We start from the raw sequence: 24,321 nt of genomic DNA, 5'->3' as shown, positions 1-24,321 counted from the left end.
GTACAGTACATCATTTCATTACTTTACAGGTCCCTCACATTTCCTGTAAAGACCCTTCAAATTAATTATTGAGGGTCCCTTGGACTCCAGTTTTGTAAGTCAAGGTAAAACCCTGTTGCAAAGTATTCAGCATAATGATTGATATCAGAGTACTACTGGGACAGAAACCTAGAATAAACCTAGGTAGCAAATCTAAAGGATGCCATGAATTTTGAACACCGGACGGGAGGCTAAACTTGGTGATCAATTAAGATATGTACCAAGTGGCATAAAGCATACGACTCTCAACTGTGTCAGTAAAACATTCATTACTATCGTCTTTTCTATTACTCAAAATATGCCAACATTTCTGATAATCCAGCCAGAGTGTGACTACACAGCCATATATGAAGGATAACATGTATAGGTCATCTATATCTATCTTTCACTGCTATTCTAACCTCCTTGAGTTACAGCAGCAATGACAGATATTCTTTCAAAAGATTAAGATCAGTGAAGTAATGTTTAATGCCATAGATACTGACGATCAATATAAGCTTAAATCTGACTGACAACCAAACGTTCTGATAAAACCACTTGGATACCGATCTTTCATCATTATCTTCCCCCGAAATACTCCATTCATTGAGCATCAAATCCTGACAAATGGTACAGCATCAATATTACTTTTGTAGCACACAATTCATACATAACACAAACGCCAAGGTAGTATTACACACGCCCCACACATCCTCGGTGTTCTCTTGCAGTTCTGCTAACAAAGCTAGTCGAAGCGGTCGTTCCTCTCCCTATGGGCTGTACACGGGTCTGTTATTATTCCACTTACACCCTAGGGGCCAGCTTCGTACTGCCGCCCCAGCTCGCGAGATCCCGACAGGCTCGGAGACCTCCCTAAAGAGCCCATCCAGGACCCTAATCTTGCAGTACAAAAACTAATCCAGGCAAAATATGAGCTTTATTCAATTAAATGTCACACTAAGCTACATTAAAATATTTCATGTTGTCCCCCTGGATTTGAGTCTAGTTTAGAAAAGAGCTTTTGTTTGTAGTCTGGTGATTTTAAGTTGATTAAATGTGTCCTCATCATTGTCTGGAAAAACTCACAAAGTCATAAATTTTGCCTGGGGATTAGAGTTTTACTCGTTACTGGCGTGACGGGCCTGGCATTAAATACGTGTGATACCAGATACATCATAGACAGGGGTATTGAGAATCTACCAAGATAAAAGTGATCAGTAATGCTAGTGGGTGCCAGATTACCTCAGGATAACATGGCTTATTACAAGCAGAGAAATGTTGATGAGTCAATTCAATAACAAGCAGGATGACCAGGATGTACAATGGCTGGCTGGGATATAACCACTATAACACTAGCAAGGTAAACCAGCTTATCTCTGTAACAGGTAGACCAGACAGTGGCCTTACTGGTGTGTGATAATGGCCGGCAATTGATTCCAATTATCTGTTAGTCATTGGCTAGTTTGGTAATGGGCCTTCAGTATTATGTAGATAAAAGCCAGCGGGCTCATATACTAACAGGATGAAGGTGTGACAACAGGTATTATTTTAGATCATCAGAATTGTTGCAGGTTTTGAATTATTTATTTCAGGTCAGGGATGCTGTGTGTGGGTTGGAAGACCAGTGTAATATGATATACTTATTTAGCATGGTAAAAATGTCTCAAGCCATAAACGTTGATTTTATACAAGCTGAAATCATGGGGGTTTTTCCTGATGTTAGAGGACAGTCCCATGCAATGCTGAAGATGTAGACATTTCATATACATATATAATGTGTGAACAGTGATTAACCTTTGAAGATAAAAAATATGTAAATCTATTTTCAAAAATTCCCATTTTTCCTCAAATTATTAATTTGCTTTGCCTAAATCCTGAGCATCTCATGTTTTGATTGATAATGTCATTATAGTAACTCCAGGGAACATAGGGAGCCAAAATAATACATTGGTGAATTCTTATGTTGAAAACAACTGCAGTCTCAGTCTGTGATCTGGAAGATTGACTCACACTGCATACCGGGATATGTAATGGGTTAATGCAAATAATAAACAGAGAGGTAGGATGAAGGTAGCATAAATAAGTGACACTTGGTGAAGTGGTGAGGATGCAGGTACAGTAGAATGGTGAGGTAGTTGTAGTAATAGTAGAATGGTGAGGGAGGTGTAGGAATAGAATGGTGAGGTAGGTGTAGGAATAGGAGAATGGTGAGTAGGTGTAGGTATAGTAGAATGGTGAGGTAGGTGTAGGTATAGCAGAATGGTGAGATCAGTGTAGGAACAGTAGAATGGTGAGGTAGGTGTAGGTATAGTAGAATGGTGAGGTAGGTGCAGGAATATGAGAATGGTGAGGTAGGTGTAGGAGTAGAATGGTGAGGTAGGTGTAGGAGAATGGTGAGGTAGGTGTAGGGGAATGGTGAGGTAGGTGTAGGTATAGTAACATGGTGAGGTAGGTGTAGAAGAATATTGAGGTAGGTATAGGAATCGGATAATGGTGAGGTAGGTGTAGGAATAGGAGAATGGTGAGGTAGGTGTAGGTATAGTAGAATGGTGAGGTAGGTGTAGGTATAGCAGAATGGTGAGATCAGTGTAGGAACAGTAGAATGGTGAGGTAGGTGAAGGTATAGTAGAATGGTGAGGTAGGTGCAGGAATAGGAGAATGGTGAGGTAGGTGTAGGAGTAGGAGAATTGTGAGGTAGCTGTAGGAGTAGAATGGTGAGGTAGGTGTAGGAGAATGGTGAGGTAGGTGTAGGTATAGTAACATGGTGAGGTAGGTGTAGAAGAATATTGAGGTAGATGTAGGTATCGGATAATGGTGAGGTAGGTGTAGGAATAGGAGAATGGTGAGGTAGGCACAGGAATAGGAGAATGGTGAGGTAGGCGCAGGAATAGGCGAATGGTGAGGTAGGTGTAGGAATAGGAGAATGTCAAGGAAGGTGTTGGTATAGGATAATTGTAAGAAAGGAGTAGGTACGGTAGAATGGTGAGGTAGGTGTAGGTGTAGGTGTAGAATAGTGAGGTATGTGTAGATATACTAGAAAGGTGAGGTAGATGTAGGAATAGAATGGTGTGGTAGGAGAATGGTGAGGTAGGTGTAGGCATAGTAGAATGGTGAGGTAGGTGTAGGCATAGAATGGTGAGGTAGGTGCAGGTATAGGAGAATGGCGAGGTAGGTGTAGGAATAGGAGAATAGTGAGGTAGGTGTAGGCATAGTAGAATGGTGAGGTAGGTGTAAGTAGAGGAGAATGGTGAGATAATGTAGGCATAGTAGAATGGTGAGGTAGGTTTAGGTATAGGATAATCGTTAGGAAGGTGTAGAAGAACGGTGAGGTAAATGTAGGGAAAGAATGATGAGGTAGGTATAGCAAAATGGTCAGGTAGATGTAAGTATAGGATAATCATAATGAAGGTGTATAGAAAAAGGTGAGGTAGGTGTGTGTACAGGAGAAAGAGGTGACAATGGATAATGTGAATGTATGTATAGGGTTATGTGGACAATAGTTGGTATGTTAGGTAAGATTTCATGCAAAATTTGTTAGCAGCAATAGAGACGAAATGATGACTGGTATGATTGACGGTCTACTTCACAGTGTATCAAAAGTAAACTCTACCATAGTGTCCATGAGCACAATGTGGTGCAGCTCACCTGGTTGTCTGTGTTCAGCACAGTAAAGTAGCCCACACACAGGATGACTTCGTGCATCAGCTCCTCGGACTGGGTGTGATGGGAACAGTACCAGATGAGATAGCTCGCGATGTGACGGAACTCAAGGGACATACCTTCTTCCCCAAGGGTTTTCTGAAACAACAAAGACGAGGTGAGATACAAAAGACTTATGTTGGTCATCAGTACCACAGCATCTATACATTGCAGCAGGGTGGCACTGGTCAGATCAACCCTCACTCAATGTGGGAGTTCCATCTTTGTAAGAGATGGATGACCACACAATCTGAATCAGTTCTCCAGATGCAATGTGAAAGGTGTGAATAAGCACCAGGGCCCCATTTTACAAATGTTAGACTGCCATAGCCCCTGTATATATGTGGCCTACCGTACATAAAATCTGAAAGTAACAAACAATGAACCTGAGTTTAGCTCTTTGCAGAAAGACCCATACTGTTCACAAAAACATATGACAACTGACAGCTCTTTTATAACTTGTGCTTTGTGATAATCAGCAATTAATCATAGCTATCAATGAACAGTGATTAAACTTTATCAGGACAGGAATAGCCAAATCTGTGGATATGGATGCTTCCTGGAAAGAAAACTCATTTTTACATCGTGTTTTTCAAAGCCTTAAACAAGATTTTAAACATAAAGTCATTGAGGAAGCCATTAATATTGGTACACATGGAGCTGAAAAATCACTGGTACCTAAGAAAATATGGTTCAAAAGTTTTGACTTAGAAAAAAACAACTCATATATTCCACCAATGTCTGTCCTTTCATACTATTGAAGACAAAGAAAATAACGAATGAAATTTCATATTTCTTACTATCCAGTTGGACGACCATAAGTATAAAGACTGCAAATATGATCAGCTACAGAGATGCCATCTACGTCACTAAACTAAATTTGGACTAGTGGATTAATGCTCAATTCAAACCCTGCACTACATTTGTCATACCTGCAACTAGCTTAGATGTATTACTACATTTGCAAGAATAACCATAGAAAGTCAGGAGTCCAAACACTAAGGAAAATCAGATGACCTCAAAAACATAATCATACATTTTTGGCTTGATTATAACATCCATAATTGGTTAACATTCTGTAGATGGCTGAAACAGTCATAGAGACGTTGACCTTAAACCACTAGGCCCTGATGTTCCCATGAGAAAGGGATGAAAGTCCAGCAACCACCAGTAGAACCAGCTTCAGTCCAGATGGGCCAAGTATGGACATCTCCAAATCAGCATCTCTGTCCTTACTACAACAACATCACATCGTCCCTGTCACAACAGGCTTGCTGGCTAACAACGTTGTTAGCACTAGACACAGCAACCAGCTCAACCTGCTGCCAATTTGTGACACTGATACTCAACTGATTGGCCTAAACTGTTCTGTCCTGTTCCAAATGGAATCTTAATTCAGAAATGCATGTTCCTCATTACTTGTAGCCAGACTGGCTTAGAAGTCATTAACATTGACATTCAAACATGTTGATGCAGAAATAATCATGTTCTTCAAGACAGGTGAGCTTGGCAGTCAAGATGACGATGAGAAATTTCATGATAATCTACATAGGAAATGATATCAATTTGATATTATGACAGAAGAACTGATCAGATACTTAACATATTAAGATATCCCAAGGGTATCTTAACTTATGGCAGGGATAATGTTTAGGCTATGGTGGTCCAGAGCATATGACGAAATTCTCGATTTTCTACATGCGAAATTTTCTTTCCATTTGATAGAAGAATCAGTTATAGTATTACATAAGATATCACAGGAGAATCATCTGGTTCTTCACATACAACAGGAGGAGGAATTTGCTGACAAAGAAGTTGCAAGGGGGAATGTTCTTCTCTCATGTCATGATAAATGTAACAAAAGATTATAAAATATTAAATCATCATGAATGTACAAATGAATAACGACTTTTTTCTTAAGTGTTCAAAAATCAACTTCCCAATTCCAGTGTATAGAAATACTAAGTTGTAGGGACCCGTGAAGATCCGGGGTAGAATAGGTCTTCAGCAACCCATACTTGCCGTAAAAGGCAACTACGCTTGTTGTAAGAAGCGACTAACGGGATCGGGTGGTCAGGCTCGCTGACTTGGTTGATGCATATCATCAATCCCAATTGCATGGGTTGATGCTCATGATGTCAATCACTGGATTGTCTGGTCCAGACTCGATTGTTTACAGACCTCTGTCATATAGCTGGACTATTGTTGAGTGCGGCGTTAAACAACAGAGAAACAAAACAAACAAACCATACCTGAAATATGTGAGCAAGTGGACAGAAGTTTAACAATATTTTAGTTGTATCAGAGCCTGTCAGCTTAATGGGGGAAAGAATGTCCAAAGTAATATCTCAGACGTTAACACTGTGGTAAGGTGCCGATAGACCAAGGTTTAATAATCAAGACAAATGAGGGATTTAAACCAACAGCCAGCACATAGCTACACCTTAGACTACTGGGCCACCCCATGTTTGCTGATGACACTGTGGTAAGCCTGCTCGCCATGGCTGATGACACTGTGGTAAGCCTGCTCGCCATGGCTGATGACACTGTGGTAAGCCTGCTTGCCATGGCTGATGACACTGTGGTAAGCCTGCTCAACATGGCTGATGACACTGTGGTAAGCCTGCTCGCCATGGCTGATGACAATGTGGTTACAGTGTGATACACCTGCTAGACCACGGCCATTGATTAGGGCTGTGTATTGGTAAATGATTTGTATTGGAAAATATTGCAATACAGGTATCTGTATTACGATATGTATTGTGATGTATTGGAAGCTTAAGTGTTTGACAGTGATTGACACTGATTGTACATGCAGATCCTATTTACTACATACTAAAGTAAGTAATACCCAGCATTCTCAGGTGACGCCATGTTGTAGTCATTTGATACAGGGGTGATAACGTGAGAGAAAAATCACTTCAGCATTTCCCCTATTTTGTCAATCTATTTCATTTGAAACATCATTTGTGAATTAATTTCTGTGTAGAGTTTGGGTTAAACAATACAAAAAATAGGAATTTTTTAATATATTTTTACCAAATATACCAGAACACAGAAAAAATATTGCAATATGTAGCGTTTGAAACGCAGTCCTACGAATGACAGTGAGGAATTAGTGAGAACCCATGGCTGGTAACAGTGATAGGTATGCTATCCCATGGGTCATGACACTGTGGTAAGTATGCTATCCCCATGACACTGTGGTAGGTATGCCAGCCCATGGCTTATGACACTGTGGTAGGTGTACTAGCGAATGGCTTATGACACTGTGGTAAGTATGCCAGCCCATGGTTCATGACACTGTGGTAAGTATGCCAGCCATGGTTCATGACACTGTGGTAGGTATGCCAGCCCATGGTTCATGACACTGTGGTAGGTGTACTAGCGAATGGCTTATGACACTGTGGTAAGTATGCCAGCCCATGGTTCATGACACTGTGGTAGGTGTGCTAGCCCATGGCTTATGACACTGTGGTAGGTGTGCCAGCCCATGGCTTATGACACTGTGGTAAGTATGCCAGCCCATGGCTTATGACACTGTGGTAGGTGTGCTAGCCCATGGCTTATGACACTGTGGTAGGTGTGCTAGCCCATGGCTCATGACACTGTGGTAGGTATGCCAGCCCATGGCTTATGACACTGTGGTAGGTGTGCTAGCCCATGGCTTATGACACTGTGGTAAGTATGCCAGCCCATGGCTTATGACACTGTGGTAGGTGTGCTAGCCCATGGCTTATGACACTGTGGTAGGTGTGCTAGCCCATGGCTTATGACACTGTGGTAAGTATGCAAGCCCATGGCTTATGACACTGTGGTATGTGTGCCAGCCCATGGCTTATGACACTGTGGTAGGTGTGCTAGCCCATGGCTTATGACACTGTGAAAGGTGTGCTAGCCCATGGCTTATGACACTGTGGTAGGTGTGCTAGCCCATGGCTCATGACACTGTGGTAGGTGTGCTAGCCCCTGGCTTATGACACTGTGGTAAGTATGCTAGCCCATGGCTTATGACACTGTGGTAGGTATGCCAGCCCATGGCTTATGACACTGTGGTAAGTATGCCAGCCCATGGTTTATGACACTGTGGTAGGTATGCCAGCCCATGGTTTATGACACTGTGGTAGGTGTGCTAGCCTATGGTTCATGACACTGTGGTAGGTGTGCTAGCCCATGGCTTATGACACTGTGGTAGGTGTGCTAGCCCATGGTTCATGACACTGTGGTAGGTGTGCTAGCCCATGGTTCATGACACTGTGGTAGGTGTGCCAGCCCATGGCTTATGACACTGTGGAAGGTGTGCTAGCCCATGGCTTATGACACTGTGGTAGGTGTGCTAGCCCATGGCTTTTGACGCTGTGGTAGGTGTGCTAGCCCATGGCTTATGACACTGTGGTAGGTGTGCTAGCCCATGGCTTATGACACTGTGGTAAGTATGCCAGCCCATGGCTTATGACACTGTGGTAGGTGTGCTAGCCCATGGCTTATGACACTGTGGTAAGTATGCTAGCCCATGGCTAATGACACTGTGGTAGGTTTGCCAGCCCATGGCTCATGACACTGTGGTAGGTATGCCAGCCCATGGCTTATGACACTGTGGTAAGTATGCCAGCCCATGGCTTATGACACTGTGGTAGGTATGCCAGCCCATGGCTTATGACACTGTGGTAGGTATGCCAGCCCATGGCTTATGACACTGTGGTAGGTGTGCTAGCCCATGGCTTATGACACTGTGGTAGGTATGCCAGCCCATGGCTCATGACACTGTGGTAGGTATGCCAGCCCATGGCTTATGACACTGTGGTAGGTATGCCAGCCCATGGCTTATGACACTGTGGTAGGTATGCCAGCCCATGGCTTATGACACTGTGGTAGGTGTGCTAGCCCATGGCTTATGACACTGTGGTAGGTATGCCAGCCCATGGCTTATGACACTGTGGTAGGTGTGCCAGCCCATGGCTTATGACACTGTGGTAGGTGTGCTAGCCCATGGCTCATGACACTGTGGTAGGTATGCCAGCCCATGGCTCATGACACTGTGGTAGGTGTGCCAGCCCATGGCTCATGACACTGTGGTAAGTATGCCAGCCCATGGCTTATGACACTGTGGTAAGTATGCCAGCCCATGGTTCATGACACTGTGGTAGGTATGCCAGCCCATGGCTTATGACACTGGTAGGTGTGCTAGCCCATGGTTCATGACACTGTGGTAAGTATGCCAGCCCATGGCTCATGACACTGTGGTAGGTGTGCTAGCCCATGGTTCATGACACTGTGGTAGGTGTGCTAGCCCATGGCTTATGACACTGTGGTAGGTATGCTCGCCCATGGCTTATGACACTGTGGTAAGTATGCCAGCCCATGGCTTATGACACTGTGGTAAGTATGCCAGCCCATGGTTCATGACACTGTGGTAGGTATGCCAGCCCATGGCTTATGACACTGTGGTAGGTGTGCTAGCCCATGGTTCATGACACTGTGGTAGGTATGCCAGCCCATGGCTTATGACACTGTGGTAGGTGTGCTAGCCCATGGCTTATGACACTGTGGTAGGTGTGCTAGCCCATGGCTTATGACACTGTGGTAGGTGTGCTAGCCCATGGCTCATGACACTGTGGTAAGTATGCCAGCCCATGGCTTATGACACTGTGGTAAGTATGCCAGCCCATGGCTCATGACACTGTGGTAGGTGTGCTAGCCCATGGCTTATGACACTGTGGTAAGTATGCCAGCCCATGGCTTATGACACTGTGGTAGGTATGCCAGCCCATGGCTCATGGCACTGTGGTAGGTGTGCTAGCCCATGGCTTATGACACTGTGGTAGGTGTGCTAGCCCATGGCTTATGACACTGTGGTAAGTATGCCAGCCCATGGCTTATGACACTGTAGTAGGTGTGCCAGCCCATGGCTTATGACACTGTGGTAGGTATGCTCGCCCATGGCTTATGACACTATGGTAGGTGTGCTAGCCCATGGCTTATGACACTGTGGTAGGTATGCCAGCCCATGGCTCATGACACTGTGGTAGGTATGCCAGCCATCCTGGAAATGCTGACATATGTGTGATATCTGCAGGGGAAGCAGGGCAGGTACAGGCTGCTGTGAGAGACACTGTGGTCCTGAGATCAGAGACATGTAGAAGATTGGTAGCTGTAAACACCACCAGGCCCAAGGAGAGGGGCTATCAAAATATCAACAGGCACTCCAGGGTAAAATGGCAGGATAATCACTTGCATATACAGCCACAACAGAAGAAACAGTTGTTCAACCAAGTTAGCTGGATTCCTAAATTTGGTTTTATTCAACCCGTTACATTTTCAATGTTTAATAAAATTGAACTGATTGATGATAATTTTATGAATAATTACTTATTGACTTTAATCATTAGGTCAATAAATTCAAGCAATCTATGACATATGTTACTTGTCTGAGGCCAAGCCTGGGGAAATTCTTTGGTCAAGGAAGCTTAGCTTATGACAATCTGAATGCAAGTAGTAACACATATAACATGGCTGGGAGGTGAAGTTCAGGCTATTAGATTCAAACACTGTTTACTAAATTTAGAACATAAATTTATACTACCAAAAACGTTATATGAATATGTTAATCATAGAAACTGATCATATTTTGTCTATTTATTCTAGTTTCATGTTGTGCAGGTACCAGCTACCTACCCTAGTGCAAGAGATTACCTATATAATATCTATAATACCTATTCAATATGAAGCAGCTGTCATGCATAGTTAATGCAGTGGTGGAAACATTTTTACTCCACTAGTCCTTCCTTATAATGATAACATATAAGCAAAACCCTTAAAAATGGCAAATTTCTAATACTCCTTATGATGGATTAACTATTAGGCAGTTTGGTAAGGACTACAGGACTAGTGCCATTTCTAACGCTGAGTTAATGTCAGTTACATTGAACATAGTTTTAAACTATCAAATTTTATCATATCAATATAACAATCATTGTGTAAATAATTGAATATCAGTTTCCTATATCTAAACACAAATCAGGCATCAAAGCTATTGTCAACATAGTCCCAACAACTTGCTGCACATTCTTCCACTCGAGCACACGTCCTTAGACACTTTGCCACACATGTTTTTGTGAAATTCTTGTGAAATGAGAAAACAATATAGTGCTGTAATGTCTATGATATGCCCATCAACACCCAACAGAAGGAAATGTCCCCTTTAAACACAACTCCAGACTAGCACGTTCTTCCTAAGGCAGATCACAAACTATACAAGACTCTGTCGCGCGACCCTCACAAGCAATAATAGCTTAGAGCTAAAAAACATATACACAAAATGAAATGAAATTGAAGTATTTGATCAAGAGAGTCCCACCTCTGTTGCGTCGCCAGCGGCAAGTCCAGTGTGTACGTCCTGGTAGACGTCAATGGTATTGGTTTCAGAGGAACTGCCCATAACCAGAGAAAAACTTACATAGAGAGGTTTATATTCTTCACAAAACAATATGACATCAATAAAACTGTTAGACGCCAATCTTTGTTTGAATATGGGGTTAATTCGATCAGTGTTGGATGAAAGGAGAGTGTAGATCCGCTCTGAAAGTGTTAATGGGCATTTCAGTACTATTTCATGGACACATGATCTTCTGATTTAAGGGGGTTAACTCATGTAAGAAGTTGAGGCTGTAGTGAGTGAGTGGATGGATGATCAGGTTAACTCTGCTTTAACTAGTGCTTCATTTATATTGACTTAATGAGACAGGAAAGCCCAGAGAGTATCAGGTCGAGGACAACTACCACAAGCATGGTAAAGTTTGTTTGTTTGTTGTTTAATGCCGCACTAAGCAATATTCCAGCTATATGACGTCAGTCTGTAAATAATCGGGTCTGGACCAGACAATCTGGTGATTGACATCATGAGCATCGATCCACGCAATTGGGATATGATGACATGCATGGTAAAGTATACAGATCATATAGTTGCAGCAAATATGGGATTCAAACCTCCTTCTATTTGCAGTATCATAGAACACTTGGACGGCCACAAAGCTGCACTTGCACTGTAAAATTACCACTAATTCAGTTTGATGCCTAAACATATATATGTTTAAATACTTTTTTAACTTGCAGTATTAATTAAACAGTATTTCTCAACTATTGTGAATTGGTAATTAGATCTTGTTTTCAAAGATGTGCAGCTCAAGTTTAAATAAAATGGTCACTCTAATATAACTAAAGACTGGGTTGTATCTAGACATGTGACAGTGACGGAAGAACTTGTATAACACCCCCTAGACACTGAAGTTTTATTTTGCCACAAATTCAGTATAGAAATATTTAGTCTGCATATAAGACTTTCCCAGGGAGGCCCTTTAACTCCTAATGGCTCCTTGATGTCTGGAATGTACAATCATTTGAATGCATGGCAGTATAACATTTACTTTCATATTGTATCAACAAAATGAAAGAATCAAGAAATATATATCTTAATATACTATTTCAGATAGCACAATAATTTCATTCAAATTTCAAATTTTGTCATTAATAATCATTTCCACATTTAAATTATTTTACAATGGTTCTTTTGACTGTGAAGTAGGAGAGGAAAACATAAATACAGGAAAGTAATAATTCTCCACAAAATAACCGAATGAACTTATGATAAACTGAAAATATGAGGCAAGTAAACACACGTCTCGACACCGAGCCACTACAAACACCTCCTGGTCTGTCATTTATTTTACCTACAGATTTTTTTCTTCCTTGACAAAAATAGCTCCAATAAATTCCATATGAGAATGTTTTCTAAGCGTGTTTGCACGGACTCACTCGGGGAAACGTGGTGACAATCACAAAAAGAGACATACCCAGCGCATGTTGTCTAAATATAATGCCACCACTTTCCATTCTGGCGATACAGTCGTAATTGAGACAATATTATCAGCTTGAGATACCAATACAGCTGTAACATTCAAACATCTTGAAGAGAGAAGTAACAAAAGAATACATGACCCCAAGCACACCCATGATCCAAGGTGACAATGCTACAGAATGTTCAACTAGTACTTTGAGAGGCTGACCCAATGGGTTCAATTGCATCGGCAAATCAACTTGAACATCCTAGCTTGTGATCTAAGCTGCCTATCTCAATTAACTCACACTAAAAGTCAAACATCAGAATGGATAAAGTATCTCAAATGGATTCATGTACCAATGGTTTATTTCTTTGTCCACTGACCATGTACATAATTCCACTATATGTACAGCTTCTGAATTAGTAGATTGTTGGTAAATGAAATGGCATTTACAAAGAATTAGCTTGAATTTTTAATGTTTCGGGGTGTACTGTAATAGTATCACAGCAACACCTCAACTGAAATCTTTATCAGTTAGTCCTCAGCATCAGGTTCCTCCTGACATTTGTCCTTCAAGTTTCTCACCCACTACTGGGATAGATACACCACTGTCAGGATACCGTCCATTACAGCTGGTGAGTGGGTCAGCGAGTGAGTTTGGTTTAACGCAGCTTTGAATACTATTTCAGTTAAATCCCAACAAGGCAGCTTATGTGGGAGAAAAGCCGAAGTGATGCAGTTCTTGGATGTTTATGACTTGGTGAAACCCACAAGCACCATTACAACAAATGCAACAAAAAGACAATGCCTACCTCAATCCAACTCTTGTATCAGGTGTTATGGTTAGGTCCAGATACATTTAGGTTTTCCAGCAAGACATATCACCTAAACAGCTGTGTAGCCATGAGTACATGGATACAACACACTATAGACATTTGTGAGTGTTCAGATTTTGATATTGAAAGGGAAACAAAAGCATATTATTTTTTTAAAAAGCACATGTCACAATATTATTCAATATGATTCAATCGATCCACACAAAAGATATACACAAACTGTGAAATTGATAAGTAATACCTACACTTGTTTCTACTTTAACAGCAGCATATGCATGATATGATAGAACCAGGTTTCAAGATAAAAAAACCCAGCTCTTGCCTTGTTAACATTGGAGAAAAGTATCCACTCAAAAGTTCAAGAAACCTTGAATAAAAGTTGAAACAAAACAGTGTCTGTGTTACATGTATGACTAGGGGTTACATTGAAAGTATGTTTCTATGACTGAACATGCAAGGTCACTTCAAAACCTTCAGAACATGTGCTCAAAATGAAACAGTGCTAGGATATGGCTAAGTCTGATAGACAATTGCAAGTTCTCCTCCAACTGAACATTTATTGTCACACATTATGGCAGTCCAGATGACATCTTTGCTGGAAAAACAGCGAGGTAAAGACTACAAGGCCTTTCTTGTCTCACTAACTTTACCACATTCCTGGCGTACGATGAAAGGTTGAGATTCAAGGTATACCCAGTGACGACGCTTCCAAATGCCACACATTTAGTTGTGGGCAGCAATGTCCACCACGTAGTCAGAACTCGCAAACCTTCCACGAACTCTCAAGTACCGTAGTTCTGGAATTGCCCACCACCTGTTCTGATTCAAACCTCACAACCATTTTGACAAAATTGCAGCCATCTGCTTAGAATTTCATCTCAGTGAGTGTACTTCCTTTTTCGGCATGTCAACAGTGCACTGCGTACAGCGTGACACCAAGTGCAGACCACAACCTTGTGAGGCCAACTTGCAAAACAATAGGGAGATTTGTGCAGCCCCAACCTACACATGGTAGTAATAGACAGCGTAAACACTGCAAAATCATTACAGGCGCGCGCCGAGCTACAGATTATATTGAACGCCCTCTGTCACTTGTCCTAGGGGAACGGACCTGGGGTCACCAAATTGACAGGGTGGGGAGGGGTTAGGGTGGGGGTCCTTTAGACAGTGCATATCTGTACTGAGTACATGTAAGTAGTATTATCCTAGTGAGAACAGAGCAGTCCAAGCTACTGTGACCAGATGGTCTATGTGTGTTCACATATCAAAGAACAGGAGCTAATTGTGCTACCTTAGTGGTAAGAGAGCCTGCATACAGAGACAGAGGACTCCATGCACTACAATATAAACCACCAGGCAAACTACTCAATAAAATTGTTGGAAAGAGAAACAAAGTTGGAGGTTGTTACATGATTTCCCAGAAAGGCATGTGGCATTTATTTGCCACTTACTAAACTGAAGGGCATTTTAATGATATACAAGGTGCACGGTACATAAAAGTTATTGTTAACCTATTCTGTGTTAAAGAAGAAAACCATGCAGACATACATGTAAGATGTGAAAAAAATGTTTGTATGGACACCTAACAATGAAATACGTTAAAGAATGTGTATTTTTGCTTATTGCTGTTGATTAAGACATGAGACATAAATGATGCAATTGCAGTCGAAAGTCTTCTTCAGTCTCTGGTCTCTGTATTCTTCCAAATCAAACCCCAAGAACCACGTAAACAGTTAACACATTTCATCCATGAGCTCCCTTCCACAAAAACAATGACATATTCCCTATGAAAAAAAATTATTCTTTTCCATTTGAGTCAAATTAGTTTCTTGTTGTCTTTTCCATTTTGTATTTCAAAATTTACTTCAAATTCTTTTTTAACTGAAAACAATTGAAAAGACAAATTTTCTGTACAGTTTACTAAAAATATATCTTAATTGTTTTATGAAGGATCAACTGCCCATTTTCTATTTGACCAATCATAAAACAATTAAAAATAAAACAACAAAACTAATCTTTTTATAATCGATGTACATATACCCTACACACAAATCCTGCCCTGGAAAGGTTTGCCTAGCTGTGTTACACAATTGAGATGTGTGTGGTCTGCTTTTTCAAAAGATACATAAAAGCTAACAGAAACTTCAATTGAATTAAATACGAAAACATCCAAAATGAACACATCCTACAGCTAAATCCGATCCCAGAAATGTCCTCACTGAAAGATGCCTGAGCTTCCCCAAATGAAAGGTTGCCTGAGAGTTGAGTGTGGTGTCACACATACAGGACTTGAGAGATGATGGAGTGAAGTGTACACATCTTTACTTCATTGTGTTGGGCAATGATACTTGTAACTCCTGACCTTCCCTCTCCCCAGCAGGATCTACAACTGCAACAGCAGCCGTAGCAGCACAAACACCACCCGGCCTTGCACAGCTCAACACAATACTCATCCTGTCTTATGTATTGGGATATGAAACAGATACGACAGGCCTCATAGAATCTAGTGATTGCCGAGTAGTGTTTTGTATTAACTACAATGGAGAGGTTTCAACATGAGGGCTTAGACTTGCATGAGTAAAAAGGGCATGGCTCCTACTTCTGTGTTTTAAATCAATGAATGAGAATCTTGAAAGAATGCAATAACCTATCCAACATGTTTCCATTTTAACATCAAAGTGAGAGATTAATTCTTAAGTAGACAGGATTTTGATTGTAATCTATGACAAACAAAGGCGTATCAACTGAATAGATTGCAGCTCTGTATGTATACTTGTTACATGATAATACATCACCTACATACACAGAAAAGGTTGAACAAAATAACTTGCTAATCTTGGTACTTCCTGTCTATATGATGACCAAACACAAGAAAGGAAACAAATTGTTAAATGAAAATACCGGAAATCATGGAAGAATATCATATCCCATTGACATAAACCAGCAGGAACGTTTGTAATTATACCACTTTGGATCAAAGTTGTTACTATGAGGAGGAAGAATATCATATCAAAAAGATTACAATCACCGTAAATGTTTTGAAAGAAAACAGAGGGAACTTTCCTTTTCTAATTTTTGTTTCATACGAGATCAACTGTTCCTACTGGCATCAAATATTCCAAGAAAAGAGATTATTTTCATAGGCAGGGGAAAGTTTGTGGAGCAAATACAGGCAGGGTTGAATGGGGAGAACTCCTCAGATCTGTGAGCCAAGAACCCTAGGGCCATCGCGATTGATATCGGAATTATACAACAATCCTCGGATACGCAGAAGGAGATGTCAAGAATCGCCCAACACAGAACTATCGCTTTGTGGCCAATGGGGAGGAATTTCTTGCGAAAATATCCCTCGATCCCGCCCCTGGCCAATTAGCATAGTTCTGCTGTGAAAGGGGAAATCAGATTGCAGAGAGCATAAACAAAAGCTGGATGTTATAGTAAGAACCGCCAATAATGTAAACTTGGAGGGCACCCCACTGATCCAGGCAGGTGCTTGGGACAGTCTGTGTCAATTGTTGAGGGAATTGGACATCGCCTGTTATGATCTGTGCAACATTTTTGGCAAAAGTGTTTGACAGCACGTCAGAGTGGCAAGTCTATTGACAGGCGTTTATTTGCCTGCTTGACGAGCTCAAGCCTACAGCCGTTTAACAAGTAACTTAATCCTATACAAATTATGTAAAGATAAAAAACTTGCATTACATATCCTCATTGGTTTATTTTATTGAAATACTGGCATGCAAGCTGGTCCTAATCTGTGCGAAATCCTGGAGAAATCTCACCTCTTTTAAATGGTAGTTTGTTTAACTGAAGATACAGGGGAATTTGAGAAAAAAAACAAATCAGTTAATCAAACTTGATGACCCCGAAACCCAAGGCACATGTGGACAGGACTGCTTCTCACTGTAAATACACTACCATTGCTTATACAGTTGCTGCCTACAAAAACAGGGACTGGATTTTAAACATGGCTCCCATGTCAGTATTCACAAATTACACAAAGCAGGTACCACCTGTAGCAGGCAGCAACTGCAGTATTAACAGAGTAAATGAAATCTGACATGGAACTAAACAACAGCAGGAAATATGATATTTCAATCAGTTTTCAGCTGTTTTTTTAGACTGTTGTCAAAGATGCTAAACACATGTAAGTTATGTCAGGTCTAAAAGGTAAGTGCACATCTGGCAGTGCAGCTATGAGGTAGTAAGGAATGGTACTGAGGAACGAGAACCTTAGTCTGGTCCTGGAGAAACTGAGGGCAGCCCCAGAGAACCAGCAGGGTTCTTGATAACCAGAGTCAAGGAAAGGAGGGTTAGTGTGCAGTCACGGACAACTAGAGTGAGGTCCTACTAAGTTGTAGGTAGCCAAAGTGAGCCAGTGTGAGGTCACAGGTAACTAGAATGAGGTTCTAGAAAGACAGTCAGTCAGATCAAAGAGAACCAATGTAATGTCACATGTAACCAGAATGAAGTTCTATGTAGCCAGAGTGAAGTTCTAGACAGCCAGAGTGTGGTTCTAGACAGCCAGCGTGTGCTTCTAGACAGCCAGCGTGTGGTTCTAGACAGCCAGCATGTGCTTCTAGACAGCCAGCGTGTGCTTCTAGACAGCCAGTGTGTGGTTCTCGACAGCGAGTGTGTGCTTCTAGACAGCCAGCGTGTGGTTCTAGACAGCCAGTGTGTGGTTCTCGACAGCCAGTGTGTGCTTCTAGACAGCCAGTGTGTGCTTCTAGACAGCCAGCATGTGGTTCTAGACAGCCAGTGTGTGCTTCTAGACAGCCAGTGTGTGCTTCTAGACAGCCAGTGTGTGGTTCTAGACAGCCAGTGTGTGCTTCTAGACAGCCAGGGTGTGGTTCTCGACAGCCAGTGTGTGCTTCTAGACAGCCAGTGTGTGCTTCTCGACAGCCAGTGTGTGCTTCTAGACAGCCAGTGTGTGCTTCTAGACAGCCAGCGTGTGCTTCTAGACAGCCAGCGTGTGGTTCTAGACAGCCAGTGTGTGGTTCTAGACAGCCAGCGTGTGGTTCTAGACAGCCAGTGTGTGCTTCTAGACAGCCAGCGTGTGGTTCTAGACAGCCAGTGTGTGGTTCTAGACAGCCAGTGTGTGGTTCTAGACAGCCAGTGTGTGCTTCTAGACAGCCAGTGTGTGCTTCTAGACAGCCAGCGTGTGGTTCTAGACAGCCAGTGTGTGGTTCTCGACAGCCAGCGTGTGCTTCTAGACAGCCAGTGTGTGCTTCTAGACAGCCAGTGTGTGCTTCTAGACAGCCAGTGTGTGCTTCTAGACAGCCAGTGTGTGCTTCTAGACAGCCAGTGTGTGCTTCTCGACAGCCAGTGTGTGCTTCTAGACAGCCAGCGTGTGGTTCTAGACAGCCAGTGTGTGGTTCTAGACAAGGTTCTAGATAACCAAAGTGAGGTTATACTGATCCAAAGTGCAGTTCCATATAACCAAAGTGAGGTAATACTTATCCAAAGTGCAGTTCCATATAACCAAAGTGAGGTAATACTTATCCAAAGTGCAGTTCTAGATAACCAGGGTGAGGTTATACTTATCCAAAGTGCGGTTCCATATAACCAGGGTGAGGTTATACTTATCCAAAGTGCGGTTCTAGATAACCAGGGTGAGGTTATACTTATCCAAAGTGCGGTTCTAGATAACCAGGGTGAGGTTATACTTATCCAAAGTGCAGTTCTAGATAACCAGGGTGAGGTTATACTTATCCAAAGTGCGGTTCTAGATAACCAGAGTGAAGTTCTAAACAACCAGTTTGTGGTTCCAATTTTAAAGAGCCAGGGTGAGGATGTAAGGAAGTAGAGTGAGGTTATTGAGGGTATAGGCAGCTAAGGTAAGGCCCTATTGAACAAAATCAAGTCTTCAGGAAACTCCTGTGGGGTCACAAAGAAACGGTCATAGGGTACTAGACCATGGTTCTAGACCAAAAACAACATAGCCCTTTGAAGCAGAGTGAGGTTCTAGCCAAATATAACATGCTCCTTTTGAAGCCGAGAGAGATCAAAGAGAGCTTGACGTCACGGGGAACAAAAGTGAAGCCCTACAAGTCTACTGAACCAGTATGAGGCCCTACATCATTTCAGTGAGCTGGAGGAACTGGAGGAACTGGAGGAGCTGAAAAAGGTTTGAATGTGATGTATGAAGACATGATGATGTTCCTATTCTTTGAATAACATATCAACACATAACATTGAATTCCGAAATGATGTAATACAATAATATTTGGCCTTCAAATCCCAATGTCAATGACTTCTTTATACTAGCAAAGTGAACCAGAGATGAGTTCTTTTCAATGAAGATACTATAACTAACAGAATATATGTCAAGATCTTTGCCAATTACGTCACTGGGCTATTGAAATCATTTAGGGCCACTGGGAATTATGTTAAGTTGCTTAGGCAGATTACACTAAAAAGAGTGAAGGGGGTTTACTGCCATGGTTAGCAATATTTTAACCATGTCACTGTAGAGGAATAATTTGTGCACTACAGGAAAGAGAGAGAGTTGATGTTATATTTCCCAGCAGTCAGCACTATTCCAGCTTTATCATGACAGCCTGTAGATATCCGAGTGGGCCAGGCAGACCAGTGGCTGATGGAACGTTTGTTTCTTAATGCTGCACCCTGAAGTATTATTGCTATATAACAGGAGCCTGTAAATAATCAAATCTGGACGAGAAAAACTAGCGATAACTTGATATTTGATACTTGATTTTATGCAATGTCTCACACTGTTGTGGTATGATGACATACATTCAACCACTGATGTCACTGAGTCTGACCACCTTCTCCTTGAAGTCATCTCCTACGACAGGCAAAGGGACCAATTCTTACCTGGATTCCCACTGGGATATTGGTAGCATGAGGAATGATCCTAATCATCGGGGTACATGGGCACACAATCAGCCAGGTTGCTCATTGTAACTTTCTTATCTTTATTAGTCTGCCTTTACTTAAACTAAAAGCATGGACTTTTTTTCCTATTCTGCCCAGGAATCCCAATGAGGACTGAGACTTACTTGCAGCATGTCCAGGTCTAAGGCAGCCATATGATTGAGCATTCGGAGTCCAGTGAGGGTGACCAGGAGTGTGTGCTGTGGCAGCTCTGGAGGAGGCGTGTCACCACGACTTGGAGCACCAGAATGAAGCAGCATGCCATACAGCAACGATACGATTCCAACCAACTCGGTCACCTCAAATGTGCTGATGAGCTGAGACATATCCTCTCCCTTCTTCTTCTCAAACAGACTGGAATTTCTGAAACAGTGAAGAAAAAGAGTCAAAATGTTTGCTACAGCCAATACTGCTAGCATGCCTTTCTCTGTTTTGTGTATTAGAAATATCATGTGAACTAAACAGTCAGTAAGTGGGGATTTCACTCTGTAGTTGGCATCATCAAATTTATCAGGTTCTGGAGCAGTTTCCAAAATAGATGCTTGATGACTATTTTGTCGCTGGTAACATTTGTTGGGATAGGTGAAATTTATTCTTCTAGTTGAAAATTTCTGTACTTATTACTGTGTACATACATGTATTCTGACAGCCAGTGCTGATTGACTGTATTAAAAAAATAACTTGCAAGTTTACTGCAAATCGTGACTGACATTTCCTTTCAATGTTGACATTGCCTGATTATCAGCTTCTATGTTTACGAACTTTAAAATTATAGTTTTGAAGCATGCATCTGACTGTTGCATCTTTGGAAGCAGAAAAATCATAGGAGAGCTTACAATCAATGAATTCTCTCTCTTTCAAAATGGTAACATGGTAGTCACTGTATTTCATTCTTGAAGCATGTTGCTGCTTGGCCCCTAGCTTGGGCTGTTGTATGATTGCCTATGTCTCAGTCGAAGATATATTTCTTTTTCAAAAATGCTAATGGCCTTAAAGCAATGACAACAGAGAAAGATAAGAAAAAACACCCAAGATCTGTAAGTTATTCCATCTGCCCAAATCAGGATTTTTGCAGTTTAAGTCAATAAATAATAGCTCCTATATTATTTTTACCTTGACAAATCATCTTTTGAACTTAACCTTAACCTACTTGATATTTAGATGCCAATCCAACATAGTCTGTGTGTCATGAAGTACCATAAAAAAAGTACCATAAAAATTAGCAAAATTAAATCAATAGTTAAACATTTTATCAAGCAGAAACACAAAACATTAAAAAGAAAAGATGCCTTGATAGAATACGGACACCGGACGTCAGCCCGTTGCGTAAGTTCTATGACCAGTGTAGCTAATGATCGTGAACTTTCGATATAAAACTCTATTGTCCTGCAACAAAAGATTGACTGCAGGCAACAGATCTCGCTTCATCATGGTGGTATTTGTTACATCAAAGAAGCCACCTTTTCAATACAACACAGTAATAAACTGTGAGAAATTATTAGAATACTCATGAATCAAAGCATTATAGACCCGAGCCACAAGATGACAGAACTTAATGTCATGCATGATAATCACACGCATACTAATCAATACGAACAATATTTACCGTGAGAAAGATTCTGCGATTAATGTGATGGTAAATGGGGAGACAAAACAAGGACAATCCCATAGAAATAAGGCATCAAGTGTTTTCATTCACATCATTTCAGGTGACACGACACAATCAATTTTCCCACTAAATGAGGATGGGACTTGAAATTTGTGTATGAAAAGCTTTGATTTGCAAGTTGGAATGGAGGAATTAGCTGGAGGCTATGTAATAACACTGGGGACTGATCAATAGGTGTAATTTGCTGCCACCTTATATATTGTAGTCACTCTCCAGGGACTGATGCTCTCATAATCATACTCCGTGATTCACACACTCATTTCAACAAATGGATAATGACAACGACCAGGTCGTCTAATTTTGAAAAATATTGAAATATACCAATACTGAAATAAGTTCTAAAAAAAGACTCTCACTGGTCCAAATTGGCTGTTTCACTCAGCTGTCAATCTCAGGCTTCTAGAGACTACCTGGTTAAGAATAAAACTGTTAAATTCAACTGGAAACATTTCCAGGAATACTGGTGTACCAGTAAGGTACAGGGAGGTATATGTAAGCAGGAAATTGAACAACAGCATACAGCCTGTGTGTGTTCAGGCTGCACTAGCAGGGTGTCCTGACAGGATGGGAGTTGCAATTATGCACATATACATTCTTGATTATCACTAGCTGTCTTACATGTGGATATTTATTCTAAATTTGGCAACGGAATACAACAATTTATGTGAAATGATAATTTTATATTTGTTATTAACGTACAGAGAATTTCTTGCTAATCCAGATGGTACAAGATCATCCAGAATCGCAAGCTTTTGGATGAATGAATCATGGGTAAGGAGTGATGTTCCTTTTAATATCTAAATATGTCCCCCCTAAAAGACTTCAGAAGATGGGGTTCTGGATAAATGGGGTCCTGACTAACGAGGGTTCCCTGTAACATTTTCAAAGTTTGCAATTTTTCAATGACATCATCACCCCACAGTAACTTAATGACCTCACTTTTGCTCAAGGTTACGTCAGAATGGGAGAATTTGCAGACAAAGGAATGTTTTCTGGTGTTTTCAATAAGATTAAAGTTGAGAATAACTGACTAATCTTGTCAGACAACATGTTTATCTCATCTAGAGCTCTGACAAAGTAATATGTTCACTCATGTCCGAACCACACGTGACAGCATCTGCTCTATCAGGCCACTTGATGGGAGAGATATTTTCTTTGACAATATTAGCCCAATGTCCATGCTCATGATAATATTTTAGATATTTTTTTATATAATATCTTTTGAAAATAATCACCAAAGCTAAATCAAACTGGATGTAACAGTGGTTCTTGATGGACATGACATCCAACTAAAAATATTTTAGAAATATGCTATGCATACCAAATCAAAAGATAACCATTAACTGTTTCTAGAAGTCCTTAAACACAGCAGTATTTTCCTAGTATTACAATATATCAAGACAAAGTGTGTTCTAACATCCCACTTAAAAAACCAGATGATTGCACAAATCTGGCTTGTGCCATACCCTTAGCATGTACATATTAACAAGATGTACAGTTTTGCAGAAAATGTAGATACGTCTTTAGAAGTATAAAAATTAGTATTAATAGCAGCCAAGCCATTTACAAACTTAAAGAACATGGTAGGATTCCCTTTGGTCTGCAAGTTAAATGTTAAGTTACGGAAAACTTTTAAATATTGGTATGAAAATTGTTAAACACTTTCAAGTGTCATCCAACTAGGCATTTATCTTTCTTACATTTGCATTAATTGTTGACTTCTGACATGACCAAGTCCAAATGTATTGTCAAAATGAGACTAAAAGACTATTTTTTAACTTCAAGAGAAAGTTTAACTAAGAGTCAAATGATATATCATGAAATGATCTAAATGTCCTCAATGGTGATGCTGATAATGTTTTAAAAGGCAAATAATCCATTGCTTACCATCAAACCTGTCTTATTAAAATCCATGTTTCCCAAATATATTGTAATTTGTTTAAGTCTCAGATATTTCCGAGGAATGTTTTTGAATATGAAGGAGGATTATAGACTTGGCCATTGATTGTCAGATTAGAAAGTAATCAGTCATTATGACAGTGGAAGACAGTGGATTTAAAGACCATCATTATGAATGTGCTCAGCAACTGTTCTGCCAAGCATTGTTTCAAATCAATGTGCCTTGACTCAACTCATTAATTAGTCTTCACAGATCATTGTCTTATAACTGATTCAATTTTGCAGGTGAATAGCACTGCATGTGTTTACAGTATCGTAGTCGCTAATCACCAATTAATACTGACATGGTTCCATTCAGGTAGAGACTGCACGACAAGTCAACTGGATGAAATCCTAACATAGGGATTGATCAGGCAGACAGACCAATCCAGACCAGACCCTTTCATGTCGACTGTCGCCTTTCACC

The 24,321-nt window shown here is 40.9% G+C and overlaps 1 protein-coding gene across 1 annotated transcript in view; it reads right to left on the bottom strand.

Annotated features, from left to right (window-relative positions):
- Positions 1-24,321, bottom strand: part of LOC124131542 (S phase cyclin A-associated protein in the endoplasmic reticulum-like) — a 121,157-nt gene that overhangs the window by 41,332 nt on the left and 55,504 nt on the right. The window contains exons 25-26 of the mRNA XM_048398067.1: positions 20,413-20,650; positions 3,664-3,816 (exon numbers count right to left, since the gene is read on the bottom strand). Of these exons, the coding sequence (XP_048254024.1) occupies positions 3,664-3,816; positions 20,413-20,650 (391 nt within the window). The remainder of the gene's footprint in view (positions 1-3,663; positions 3,817-20,412; positions 20,651-24,321) is intronic.

The sequence above is a fragment of the Haliotis rufescens genome, unplaced genomic scaffold (assembly GCF_023055435.1).
Source record: "Haliotis rufescens isolate VD_foot unplaced genomic scaffold, xgHalRufe1.0.p SCAF_1, whole genome shotgun sequence".
NCBI lineage: Eukaryota > Metazoa > Mollusca > Gastropoda > Lepetellida > Haliotidae > Haliotis > Haliotis rufescens.
The sequence above is the reverse complement of the archived record's forward strand: the minus strand, read 5'-3'. Positions and strand labels throughout refer to the sequence as shown.